Source organism: Nycticebus coucang, chromosome 4 (assembly GCF_027406575.1).
Source record: "Nycticebus coucang isolate mNycCou1 chromosome 4, mNycCou1.pri, whole genome shotgun sequence".
Taxonomy (NCBI): domain Eukaryota; kingdom Metazoa; phylum Chordata; class Mammalia; order Primates; family Lorisidae; genus Nycticebus; species Nycticebus coucang.
Window position 1 is genome coordinate 146,962,237 of NC_069783.1, and position 14,120 is coordinate 146,976,356.

Here is a 14,120-nt window from a genome sequence, read left to right on the forward strand (position 1 = left end):
AAAATGTGGTGAAGGCTATGTTAATTAGTTTGATGAAAATATTTCAAATAGTATATAAAACCAGCATGTTGTAGCCCATAATAGCATTAATGTATACAGCTATGATTCAATTAAAAAAAAAAAAAAAGACATTCAAGCCCAGAGCTACTGGCCCTAAATTAGTCTTACCATCCATTTCCATAAGAACTCTTTAGGAAGATGGCAATTCTGATTCACAACATGAGACAATTCCTTCGCCCTGTACTCCCTCAATAGTCTCTTGGCTTTTCTCCCCCTAACCCCACAAAGACTCCTTTCTTTGTGACCAAGGATCTTAGAGGTACTATCTATTGTCCCAACATAATTTTTCCTTTGGGAAAAATTGAAGCATCTTTGAAGCTAGTGGCCATAGCTCAGGTGGACCAAAATATGAGCTTGGCCTGGCCATCAAGATCTGACCTCACACTCTCTTTTAAAATTATATTTTAGTTATTACAGGTAGCACTAACAGAAGGATTCTGTGTTTTACGTATTATTTTATATATCCCTATGCATCTAGTGAACAAATTTTCTGGAAGTTAAATCTATCATCTCTAAATTCCATTGGTAACTTTTTTTTTTTAAATTAAAACATTTTAAGGATGTATAAATGTTTTAGGTTACATAAATCCTTTTTTTAATATTTGAGTCACAGTTAAAGGTATGCCCATCACTCAGAGGGTTCATAATACCCATTAGGCAGGTTTTTGACCTGCCCTCCTTCCCACTTCCCTCGTTGATTTCCACTGAATTTTACTCTCCTTTATGTGTGTGCCCATTGGTTAGTTCCAATTTAATAGTGAATACATGTGGTATTTCTTTTTTCATTCTTGAGATGCTTCACTTGGAGAATGGTCTCCAGTTGCACTCAGATTATTGTAAAAGGTATGAATTCATATATATATATTTTTTTTTTGTAGAGACAGAGTCTCACTGTACCGCCCTCAGGTAGAGTGCTGTGGCGTCACACGGCTCACAGCAACCTCTAACTCTTGGGCTTATGCAATTCTCTTGCCTCAGCCTCCCGAGCAGCTGGGACTACAGGAACCCGCCACAACGCCTGGCTATTTTTTTGTTGCAGTTTGGCCGGAGCTGGGTTTGAACCCGCCACCCTCGGCATATGGGGCCGGCGCCCTACTCACTGAGCCACAGGCGCCACCCGAATTCATATTTTTTTATTGCTGAGTAGTAGTCTGTGGTATACATATACCACATTTTATTAATATACTCAGACTGATGGACACGAGTTGATTCTACATCTTTGCAATTGTGAATTGTGCTGCAATAAACATTTGAGTGAGATGTCTTTTGGCGAAAAGTCCTCTTTTCCTTTGAGTAAATACCCAATAGCATGATTGCTGGATTGAATGGTAGGTCTATTTCTAGTTGTTTGAGGAATTGCCATACAGTTTTCTATTAGAGGATGTGCTAATTTGCAGTCCCACCTACAATGTGTATGTGCTCCTTTCTCTCTGCATCCACGTCAGCATCTACTGGTTTTGGACTTTTTAATAAAAGCCATTCTCATCAGGATAAGCTGAAATCTCATTGTGATTCTAATTTCATTTCCTTGATGATTAGTGATGTTGAGCATTTTTTTCTTTCTTTCTTTTTTTTTTTTTTTTTTTGCCATTTGTCTTTCTTCTTTTGAGAAGCTTCTATTCATGTCTTTGCCCTCTTTTTGATAGGGTTGTTTGTTTTTTCTTGCTGACTTGCTTGAGTTCTTTGTAAATTTTTGTTTATGAGCCCTTTATTGCCTCATGTAGCTTCTTCCATTCTGTAGGTTGTCTATTTGCTCTGTTGATTGTTTCCTTAGCTGTGCAGAAGCATTTTAGTTTAATCAAATTCCATGTATTAATTTTAATTGTTGCCAAGATTGCTATTGGTATATTTTTCATAAATTCTTTGCCTAGGCTGATATTGAAAAGAGTTTTCTCTACCTTGTCCTCTAGAATTCTTACAGTTTCTTTCCTTAAATGATCTGAATCTTTTAGCCATCCTGAATTAATTTTTGTGAGTAGTGAGAGACGGGCTTCCTATTTCATTCTTTTGCATATGGCTATCCAGTTTTCCTAGCAGCATTTATTGAATAGGCCTTCTTTCCCCCATCGTATGCTGTTGTCTGCTTGGTAAAAGACCAGTTAGTTTATTGTAAGTAGATAACTGGTAACTTTTAGCTTTATAATTGGTTGCAACATAGCTGCTGTTCTATACCATGCATGACCTTGTGGCCACCCAGGAATCAAAGAATGCTCATTCCACAGCCTTTCATCCTTTCTATTCCTAAACCATGTGTTTCAATGAGTCAAAGTTGTTCCAGAAAATCCCACATCTGTGACACGAAGTCATTTATCCCCCCTCCCAGCTGGATGCTATTGCAGCACATTATGACATTTTTGCCACCAGCCACCCAGAGTTAGCATTAGATACCACAAGATAAGGGCAATGTTATCCACACTGATCTTAAATCAGACACCAGATGCAATTCGGGGTCCCTTAGGCAGCCCAAATGTCAAACAGAGTGACCCTGTATTTGGGGGTTCCCATACCCCTCAGTTTCAGTAGTTTGCTAGATATAGTTCATAGAACCGAGGAAAGCCCTATACTTGCAATTACAATTTTACCACAATCTCACACATAGGTGAGATCTGGTAGGGTCCTGAACTCAGAGCTTTCATGCCCTAACCTTGTGGAGTCATAGGATAGATAATTCCTTCACAGCCATCAGTTATTCACAAACCCGGGAGTTCCACTGAGCTTTGGGCTCAGAGTTTTTATTGGAGTTTCATCATGTAGGCATGACTAATTCAAACATTGTCCACAGGACTGAAGCCAGTCTCTTGCCCCTCCCTCTTCTTGGAGGTCAGTGTGGCCCAAAGTTACCATCCTCTGTTCATGTGGTTGGTCTTTTATTGTCACCCAGAAAGTATCTAGGGGATCACATTGAATTTCCTTGTTAATATAAAAAGAAATGCTATTATACAGGAAATTATAAGGATTTTTGAATCTCCATGATAACAGCTGGAGACAGAGACCAAATATATCCTTACTTATGCCACAGTAAGTATATCAAAATGGATTAAATTGTATACTTTAAATATGTGCAGTTTGTTGTATGCCAAGAATTTCTTTATAAACAAGAAAGACATAGTTTTGCCATATAGAAAAACGGTCCTGAGGTTCTAAATGGACAAACTGTGTCTTGGGATTCCTTTTACGAGTCAAATAATTTAATTATAAATCTCAATTATGAGGGGTTTTTATGTTCCCGTCTCAGAATTTTGATTGATCAAATAAAAGAATCCTTAATCCTTAAATGAATCCAGATAATCTTTATTTGAATTATGAAAAAAGAGGGCTTGAGAATGTGTATGAATTACACAGAGTTGCACACCAAGTGAGTGGGGAAGCAGGCACCACAGATTAACCTCATCGATTCCTCATTGGCAGGAATCTGGTGTCCCTTTTCATTACATGTTCCCAGAGCTTTTTTCATTACATGAAACCTCAGATTTAATCTTCACCTATCTCAAAAGCAAGGAGTGCTGGGCAGGGATCCTTCCTTCTGAAGTGAGCCCCCAGTGGAGCCATATGCCACACTCAGTTCTAGTCAGTAGATAAGGAAGAAGGAACCTCCTGGCAGAGTTGGGGCAATTTCAGACCAACTGTCCCAATTGATGCCCAATATTCCATTTCAGACAGTGTTGCTGAAAATAGGAAATTACATTTCCACATGGAAAATATGTCTCCCATGCCTTTACCAACTCTGGTTGCTGTGTCCTGGGGCCATCACTTTGCAAAGAAATGAGAGGGCTTCTTCTGGGTCTGAATGTCAGGGTGAACACGTGGCTCCCTTCCTAAAAGGTGGGCATGGTTCATTGTGTACTGCAAGTAAAGATAAATTCACCCATGGGTGACAGAAAAGCCCACAATCAAGTCCCCGTTGAACCTGCCAGTTAATGTAGGTTTTTGGTTCCTCGGAACACCGTTGCAAACTAAAGCATTTGTTCAAGAAAACATACATATAAAATGAGGAAAATTATGGCTTGAGGACCCCTTTGAACCTTGAATAGCTGTGTGAAATACTTTGTATTTCCATAGAATTTGATTACCCTGGAGTTGTGAATTTTTTCCCTCAACAAAACAAAAAGGACAGCTCTGTTGAAAAGTGTCATCCGTCTCTCACCACCATAAACGTGCTTCTCATCAATAGACTGTCCTAGAAGTCCTTAATCACTAGACAGCCGTTTCCCAGTGGTACTTGAGGGGGAGCCAGATGTCAGTGACTAAATATTAAAATTAGTGAGATGAAGACAAAGGGCTCTAGGAATCCAGAAACAGCTGCCTAGTGGATTCCATGGGAGGAAGCGGTCTCAGGACCATGAGCTGGACCTTAAAAGGAAAAGACAAAGATGGACAGAAGGAAGTAACAGGAGCACCCAGGCCACGTGAGGATGACATGGACTTGGGAGGAAGACGATTTCAGGGTTGTAAGTTCAAGCGAAGCTGTGTGGCCTCATCACCTGAGTCCAGCCGCAGCCCAGCCATCCTGGTGTGAGTTTTTTGCTCCTTCCAAGTGAGGATGATTAGGTGCCATGGCCAGAATGAGCACCTCATGGACATCTCTGAGGTGTCTCAGGGACTTCTTTCTTGTCTTGTCATGTTCTCCATCTACTATGACACACCAGGCCCTTTCTGTAGTGGAAGGTGTTGAGAGGCAGGGAATAGGAGTCAGGCTCCAGTCCTCTGACCCAAACTGGAAAGACATAGGTCAGCATGGATGGACTGAGGGTCAGGCCAGATGCAGCGAGGTCCCCAGATGCCTGTTGTCCCAGGGGCTGGGACAAAAGAGGCCAATTTCTATTATTTATCTGCTTCTAGAAGCTGCTTTACAACCAGTCCTTGGGTAGACACTATTATCCAAGGATTATCTGGCCCATAAACACCTTCCAAATGAAGGCAGAGTGTCACCACCCAGCCACAGCAGCTGCCACAAAGGTGGTATGAGGATGGAAGAGCAGGGAAAGCCCCTTGAGGGCCTGGTGGAGGAGCCTTTATTGGCCGGTCAGTTACTGTCACCACACAGGTCAGACGAGGAGGGTCCCCTCTTTTGTGAAGGTAACATCTTCTTTCTTCCAGTATTTAGTAGTCTTTTTTTTTTTTTTTTGTAAGTAGTCGTTCTTAAAAAGGAATTTTGTATTTGACAATGAAAATAGACTTCAGAAATCTTTCATGAAAATATCCTGTCTTTACATAAGCATCCTCTATGCTTTATATTTTGGGGCCATTGCCTCCGCCACAATTTTCTAACATCACTGAGGGAAAAAAGACCCCTGATCCCCTAAGTCTTCTTTCTCTAATTTCAGGTGGACCCAAGAACAAAGGAAAACTATGTGTTTTTCTGGGATTGCTCCCTCGCTGAGGAAAAATCTAAGTGAGGAGAAAGTGAGATACTCTTGGTTGCTTCTGTCTGGACAGCCACCCTGGTTCCAGCTTCCTGCTGGAGACAAGGACTGGGGGTGTGGTGCAAGAAACAGATGGTCTACTGAATAGCTGAATGTCAGGTAAAGTCTCTGGAAGCAACTGTGCCATTTGGATGGCCTGGGTTTGTTTGCATGAGGGTTGGAAGTTATCCAGGAGTAAGTCTATGTGTACTGATTATGGGTGTATCTGTGAGTGTATATATTTCCTCAGGAGATTTGTACTTATTTGCACAGCACAGTCCAAGTGTCACTTTTCTAAAAACTAAATCCCAGTACCACTGTGTGCTTTACATAAAACAACTTCACGCATTCCCCTCTCCCCCAGCACAGATACAAGAGAAAGTTTGAATAATACCTGCACTCTTGAGATAGAGACGGTGTAGAGATGACAAAACTCTTAGAAGTGATCAAGGAATACAGCAGGTTACAAAATCAGGTTACAGAATCAACATTCATAAATCGGTAGCCTTTATATGTACAAACAATAGTCAAGCTGAAAAAACAGTTAAGGACTCTATCCCATTCACAGTAGTGCCAAAGAAGATGAAATATTTGGAAGTTTATCTAACAAAGGATGTGAAAGATCTATATAAAGAGAACTATGAAACTCTAAGAAAAGAGATAGCCGAGAATTTTAATAAATGGAAAAACATACCATGCTCATGGCTGGGAAGAATCAACATTGTTAAAATGTCCATACTACCCAAAGCAATATATACCTTCAGTGCAATCCCTATTAAAGTTCCACTGTCATACTTTAAAGATCTTGAAAAAACAATACTTCGTTTTATATGGAATCAGAAAAAAACCTCGAATAGCCAAGACATTACTCAAAAATAGAAACAAAGCAGGAGGAATTACGCTACCAGACCTCAGACTATACTACAAATCGATAGTGATCAAAACAGCATGGTATTGGCACAAAAACAGAGAAGTAGATGTCTGGAACAGAATAGAGAACCAAGAGATGAACCCAGCTACTTACCGTTATTTAATCTTTGACAAGCCAATTAAAAACATCCAGTGGGGAAAAGATTCCCTATTTAACAAATGGTGCTGGGTGAACTGGCTGGCAACCTGTAGAAGACTGAAACTCGATCCACACCTTTCATCACTAACCAAGATAGACTCTTACTGGATTAAAGACCTAAACTTAAGACATGAAACTATAAAAATACTAGAAGAGAGTGCAGGGAAAACCCTTGAAGAAATTGGGTTGGGTGATTTTTTTATGAGAAGGACCCCCCGGGTGATTGAAGCAGCTTCAAAAATACACTTTTGGGACTTGATCAAACTAAAAAGTTTCTGCACTGCCAAGAACACAGTAAGTAAAGCAAGCAAACAGCCCACAGAATGGGAGAAGATATTTGCTGGTTATGTCTCTGACAAAGGTTTTATAACCAGAATCCACAGAGAACTCAAACGCATTAGCAAGAAAAGAACAAGGGATACCATCACAGGCTGGGCAAGAGAATTGAAAAGAAACTTCTCCGAAGAAGAAAGGCGAGCGGCCTTCAGACATATGAAAAAATGCTCATCATCTTTAATCATCAGAGAAATGCAAATCAAAACTACTTTGAGATATCATCTAACTCCAGTGAGACTAGCCTATATCACAAAATCTCAAGACCAGAGATGATGGCGTGGATGTGGAGAAAAGGGAACACTTTTGCACTGCTGGTGGGAATGCAAACTAATACATTCCTTTTGGAAAGATATATGGAGAACGCTTAGAGATCTAAAAATAGATCTGCCATTCAATCCTGTAATTCCTCTGCTGGGCATATACCCAGAAGACCCAAAACCACATCATAACAAAGATTTGTTACCAGAATCTTTATTGCAGCCCTATTCATAATTGCTAAGTCATGGAAGAAACCCAAGTGCCCGTCGATCCACGAAAGGATTAACAAATTGTGGTATATGTACACCATGGAATACTATGCAGCCTTGAAGAAGGATGGAGACCTCACCTCCTTCATGTTTACATGGATGGAGCTGGAACGTATTCTTCTCAGTAAAGTGTCTCAAGAATAGAAGAAAAAATATCCAATGTATTCACCCCTACTATGAATCTAACTTAGGACCTTTACATGAAGCTATAACCAAGTTTCAACCTAAGAACAGGCAGAAGGGGGCAAGCGTGGGGAGGGAGGGGGGAGGTGGGTAGAGGGAGGGGGATTGAAAGGATCACACATGTGGTGCATCTTACAAAGGTACATGTGAGACTTGGCAAATGTGGAATGTAAATGTCTTGACAAAGTAACTAGGATAATGCCAGGAGGGCTATGTCAACTAATGAGATGAAAATGTGTCAAATATTCTATGAAACAAGTGTATGGTGCCCCATGATCATATTGATATACACAGCTATGATTTAATAAAAAAAAAAGAAAAGAAAAAAGCCAACAATCCCATATATCAATGGGCAAGAGACAGGAATAGAACCTCTTCTAAAGAAGACAGATATGAAAAAGTGCTCATTGTGCCTAATTATTCGAGAAATGCAAACCAAAACAACCCTGAGATAATCATCTAACCCCAGTGAGCACTATTACCTAAATCGGTCATACTTTAGCTTCATTTTAATTATTTATTATTCCTTTCCTCAGAAATATCCTTTCCTCAAAATTCCTCAGAATATTCCTTTCCTCAAAAATTTGAGAAATGTTTCTTCTGTGCTTGTTTCTTTTCAATATTTGTCTTCTATATCTAATCCATTATTATTATCACCAAAATTGTAATCTAATAACTTTTTTAAATTTAATATTGGTTTTCTTATTTCAATTTATTCTTTATGACTCACAGTTACAGTTTTATAAATGTCAGAAATTCCAGTAATTCTTTGAAAATAAGTTATCATATATTAATAAGTAGTCTAAAGATGTCCCATTATTTTTGAACTAAAAGAATTTCAGAAGCATATAATTTTGGGTTATTGTCATGCTTTTTAAAGGTGTTATTTTTCTATCAGTCTATGCTGACACAGTATTATATAAACATTGAGATAATTTTTGGCAGAAAATTCTGGTCAAATTCTCCAGACAAAAGTAAAAGGAAAAGAAACAGATTATATTTAAATATAGTTTTAATTTATCAATGTGAAAATTCAACATCTTATAAGGTCTAAGAAATTGTGGAGAGCTCTGCCACAGAAAAGCTATTTTTCTTGATTCCAGAGACTTTCTTCTGCAAGATAGGTGTGATAGACAGAAAATTATCTAAGCAATGCTCCATTTCATGTTAGTTCGTGTTTATCTGTTCTATTTAATGTTATTTCAGACTCACATGAGCATGGTCATTGGGATTTATCTTCAGAGATCTGCTCTCTCTTTGCCTAACTCAGTTTGCAGTACCGAGAATGCAATTAGTTTAAATGACAGAGCACAAATGGTACTGACCTGCGTGGTATCGAATTTTTAAGTCTTAAAAATATAAAGAAGTATAGGTTGGAATTATGTGTGATTCTGACCCAGAAAGTCTTATCCTGAAAAAAAAAAAAATAATAAACTGTATATCTTTAAAACTGATAGAAAAAAATCAGTGCGTTGGAAATGTTTCACCAGAATCTCAATGGTAAGTGTCACAGTTATAGTGTAAGGAACTCCGCTACAGGGCTATTAGCTGGTCATCAAAAATTGGTAATAATTGTTCTACTAAAAGTGACATGCCAGTGTCTGGTAGCATAATCAGATAGTACTATAAGAACTCTGAAGTTATTTTTACCGAATGACATCAATATAGTTTGTTCAACTAGAACTCTACTGAGGATTTTACTTCCTTGTACTGTGGGTAATAATCCTGACATATTTAGTCATAATATGTTTTTATGTCCAGTTGAATTTAAAGACTTTTTTATTCATTGAATTGTGTAGCTTTTTTTTTTTTAATGGAGGGTCAGGAGACATGGTGTTAACCTTGAATTAGAATCAATCAACTCTTTTTGCTTAGACATGTTCAAGTCACCACTTGCACATCTTTGTATTATTTTAAAATAGCATTGCTTGATGAAAGTCAAGATAACAAGTAGGGATGGCTAAGCTAAGACATTTTAAATGCTATAATTAAAAATTGAATGCCTTTTGAATATAATAATTTATGTCCATGACAAAGAAAGGAAATGATGTCTTAATTCCTTAAAGAAAGTTCCTTTCTTACACAATTTTTCTATATAGTATTGGTTCCAGAACTCAAGTCAAATTAAGAAAGCAGCACTATGTTTACAGGAAAATACTAGAATACAAAGGAAGAAAACAAAAAAAATAAAGAAGAGTCATAAAAGACTTATGAAAAGAAAAATTATTTGAAGAAACAGATAAAAATTACGACCAAATGTATTATCATTTAATTAGAAAAAAATGGAACAAAATACAACATAAATTAGTACGTTGAAGTACAAATGCAAGAATTTGGATAGTATGTCTTAGCTCACAGACAATGCATGAATTAGCAGAGCACAGGAGAGAGGAGTAGAAGGGAGAAAATAACTTCTTGGTTATGTAGCCTGGATTAGGAGTAACACAAATGAGGACAATCGTGGATGGAAATGAGGACATGACAGCACTGAAAAAATGAACTAAACAGAACAATAACAAGAAACCACAAAAACAAGAATAGCCACAACCAAAGATAGAAGAAAATAAGGAAGAGCAAAGATTGGAGCAGAACCAAATGAAATTAAAACAAAGAATAGTAAATACAGAGGATCGATGAAACAAAAAGTTCTTTGGAGAGATAAATAAAATTGAAAACAGCACTAGCTAAATTAACAAAAATTAAAAAAAAAAGAAGAGAGAGGATTCAAATGATCTTAATCAGAAATGAAAACAAAGATTAAAATTGATACCATAGAAATACAAAAGATCATTCAAGATTACTAGGAATACATTTTGCTGCAACTTACATGGAACTGGAAATCACTATCCCAAGCAAACCGACTCAGAAAATCAAATACCACATGTTCTTGTGTATAAATGGAGCAAAGTCATGGGTATGCATGGTCACACAGAGTGACATAACCAACATTGGAGACTCAGAGTGGGGAGGGAGGAAGGGAGCTGAGGGGTGAAAACACAGTGTGTACAGTGCTATTGGGTCCTATGCACACCATTCGGTTGATGGATATACTAAAGGCCCAGGCTTCAGCACTATGCAATTCATCCATGTAATAGAAAACCACTTGTACCACCTAAATTTACTGAAATTAAAAAAGAAACAAAAGTAAAAATAGACATAAAATAATTTGGAAAGATTTAAAAGGAAATCCAATACAACAGTCATGTTAAGATCTGAGAACTGAATTGGCAGGATGAAAAAAAAATAACAAAAAATATAATTCAAGAAAAATTATATTAAATAAAGCTTTTCGTGTGTGAATTTAAAAAGCATTATTTCTCAAGGGAAAAAATTTTAAAGAAGTACACATATCTGAGGAAGGCTGAGAGACTTTAAAAATCCTTCTTTATTAAAAAGATTAGAAAACAATCTAAATGTCCACCACTAGCAAATAAGTTAATTTTCTTTATTCATAAAATAGAATAGAATACAACAGTTAGATGCAGTTTGTGCTGATATGGAAAAATCTCTGAGATTGTTAAAATCAAGACAGATTAATGTTTATAATATTATAGATGCATTATTATTTCTATGTAAAAAACAGTATGTATGGTATCTATGTTTGAATATGCATTGTTTATCTTTGGAGTGCACATTTAGAAAGTAAAACGGTGAATTCCTCTAGGGAAGGGATTGGATAGCTGAGAAGCAGATGTGGGGCTGAGAATGATTTCTCATGCTCTGTGTTATGCGTTTGAGCGCCTTTTATATTGCCTGTCCCATATTGAATATTGCCTATCCCGTAACATAATAAAATTTAGTTTTAAAAAGCATCCAAAAGCATCCAAGCATCATTGCTTAACTATTACCAGGAGAAAATAATGCAACAACAACAAATACTGCTGCTTTTGTCCAGCATTAGAAGGGATAATCCTAAATAATTCCATTCAACATATTAATACCTTCAACTACCTGGAGCAGCATTTTACTGATGAATAGTGCTAGAGGACCCATGAAGACAGTGCTACTCAAAATTTTACACAGGATAAGATCTCTACCAAAGTTCTCCAATGACCAGGAACACTCACCCTTCACATTTCTAGGCCAGAATGGTTCTTCCATTCCCGTGATATAGAACTCTGGGTTATCAACCAAGACATTGATTCTTTTACAGAAAAGAAAAATAAACAGTAGGGTTTCTTAAATGCAAATGCTATTTATTTCTAATTTCTATAACAAAATGTTAACATGGTCACTTATAATTTGCTTCAACAATATCTGAATATATCTTCGTATTTCTTAGGTTGTTAGAAAATAAAATGGAATTTAGGAATGGCCTGAGGCCTATCCCATTTCCCCATCTCATAAAATAAAGGAAAACTAGCACCTTTGGCTTTATAACCTTACCCAACCATCATTCCTTTAGGCCATTACCCGTAAAAACTCCCTTTGTCTTTCCATTGTTAAGATATACAGGGAGGGAATAACAAAAGGCAAAATTTCAAAACATCATGCCCAGACAGAGTCTTTATCAGTCTCAGATCTGGTTTTTGATCAAGATAGATCCACCCTCACCATACTTACTTCTGTTGTTTCTGAATAAAGAAGGTATGACTGTTACACATAGACACTCTACATAGGATTTTTTGTTATACACCAAGACTTGCTCACTAAAGAAAGAAGTACCTTGTTTTACATTCTGGCTCAAACTCCTTATTTCTATTTCCAGCTACAGCACTCAGAAATATCCTACTTAGAAGAGCACTGTTATAGTGCATGTCTGGAGGCTCACTTCAGGTTGGGTGGTCAAGAGTTAGTGACAATGAGTTCTGAGATGAAAATGGCAATAATGAGACCATCAGGCAAAGATCTGAAGGAGAGCACTGGGGGATAGTGCAGAAACCCCAAATCAAAAGTAAGGTTATTGTGTTTGAAGAAAAGATTTGAGTTTAGAAAGTGTAAGAATAGGGCGGCGCCTGTGGCTCAGTCGGTAGGGCGCCGGCCCCATATACCGAGGGTGGCGGGTTCAAACCCGGCCCTGGCCAAACTGCAACCAAAAAATAGCCGGGCGTTGTGGTGGGCGCCTGTGGTCCCAGCTACTCGGGAGGCTGAGGCAAGAGAATTGCTTAAGCCCAGGAGTTGGAGGTTGCTGTGAGCTGGGTGAGGCCACGGCACTCTACCGAGGGCCATAAAGTGAGACTCTGTCTCTACAAAAAAAAAAAAAAAAAGAAAGTGTAAGAATATCCAGTGGAGATGGTGAATCCTGTAGGCTCTTGTATGACCATTAGACCTTTACATTTTATTCTAAATTCAATGAAGAACTAGTAGGAAGATAATGAGTGTGGGAATGAAATGATGTGATTTAGATTTTGAAATATCTCTCCACCTTCCATGTGACAAAGGGGTTCCTGGGAAAAGCCGTCCTCCTAGTAGAAGCAGGGAGACCAATAAAGAGGTTATTGAAATAGTCCAAACCCCCCCCCCAAAAAAAAATAAGTTTTGGCTTAAATGATTGTGGCTATAAAGAGATTCGGAGTAGAAAGGTTCAGGTAAGAGACTGGAATATGCTTTGGAGGTAAAACCATCATGTATTTTTAATGTGTTGACTATGGAAGGCGCAGAAAAGGAGCATTTGTGGTTTTGGTTTTGATTAACTGAGCATACGAGGGTGCGCTGAGATGAGATGGGGAAGTCACATGCGAACAAATTTGTTAGTTGAGGGAATAATTCAAATGTTCTTCTCTAGACATGCTTATAATTTACATTGCTTATATGAAGATAAGCCCCGTATTTCTTAGGATAAATTATTCCATCTTCGATTCTGATCCAAGACTATCTCTTCAACTACAGCTCTAGTTAATCTCAACAAGCATACGCAAATCTCATCTTCCAAACAAAATTGCTGTTCTGTTTCCCTTTGCCCTAACTACTCACATTCGCACACTTTCCTAGTGAACACTACACACCCAGGATGCCCTAAAACTGTGCCAGTTTTTTTTTTGTAGCTTCCCCTGACCCTTGTGAGCAACAATGCCTTATCCCAGCAGTAACATTTGATTTTATTCATAGTTTTTAATAGAAGGTCTCAGCTGACATTCTCATTAGCTCTCCCATAAGTTCCTCAAGAGTGAGTCTATGTGTAATTCATGTTAAGATTTCTGGAAACTATTATAAATATCACTAAAAACAAACTTTTGAATGCACTTATGCTGTACTACACTCACAAGCAGTATTTTCATATACACTCTTGCTTATAAACAGTAATCACTCTCTCTGGATAGATCTTAAAATAGGAAGGACAAAGATATAGTCAGAAAACAAAGCGTGGCTCAAAAACTGATAGCAAAAATATGTTTTTTTATCAAAGCAAACCATTTTTTTTTTATTATTTATTATTTTTTTTTTTTGTAGAGACAGAGTCTCACTATACCGCCCTTGGGTAGAGTGCGGTGGCGTCACATGGCTCACAGCAACCTCTAACTCTTGGGCTTAGGCAATTCTCTTGCCTCAGCCTCCCGAGCAGCTGGGACTACAGGCACCCGCCACAACGCCCGGCTATTTTTT

The 14,120-nt window shown here is 37.9% G+C and overlaps 1 protein-coding gene across 2 annotated transcripts in view; it reads left to right on the forward strand.

Annotated features, from left to right (window-relative positions):
• Nucleotides 1-5,523, forward strand: part of LOC128583236 (leucine-rich repeat-containing protein 37B-like) — a 75,850-nt gene extending 70,327 nt beyond the window's left edge. For both annotated transcript variants that reach the window (XM_053587325.1, XM_053587326.1), the window contains one exon: nt 5,385-5,523. In XM_053587325.1, coding sequence (XP_053443300.1) covers nt 5,385-5,456 — 72 coding nt within the window. In that variant the 3' untranslated portion in view covers nt 5,457-5,523. The remainder of the gene's footprint in view (nt 1-5,384) is intronic.
• The last annotated feature ends 8,597 nt before the right edge of the window (nt 5,524-14,120 follow it).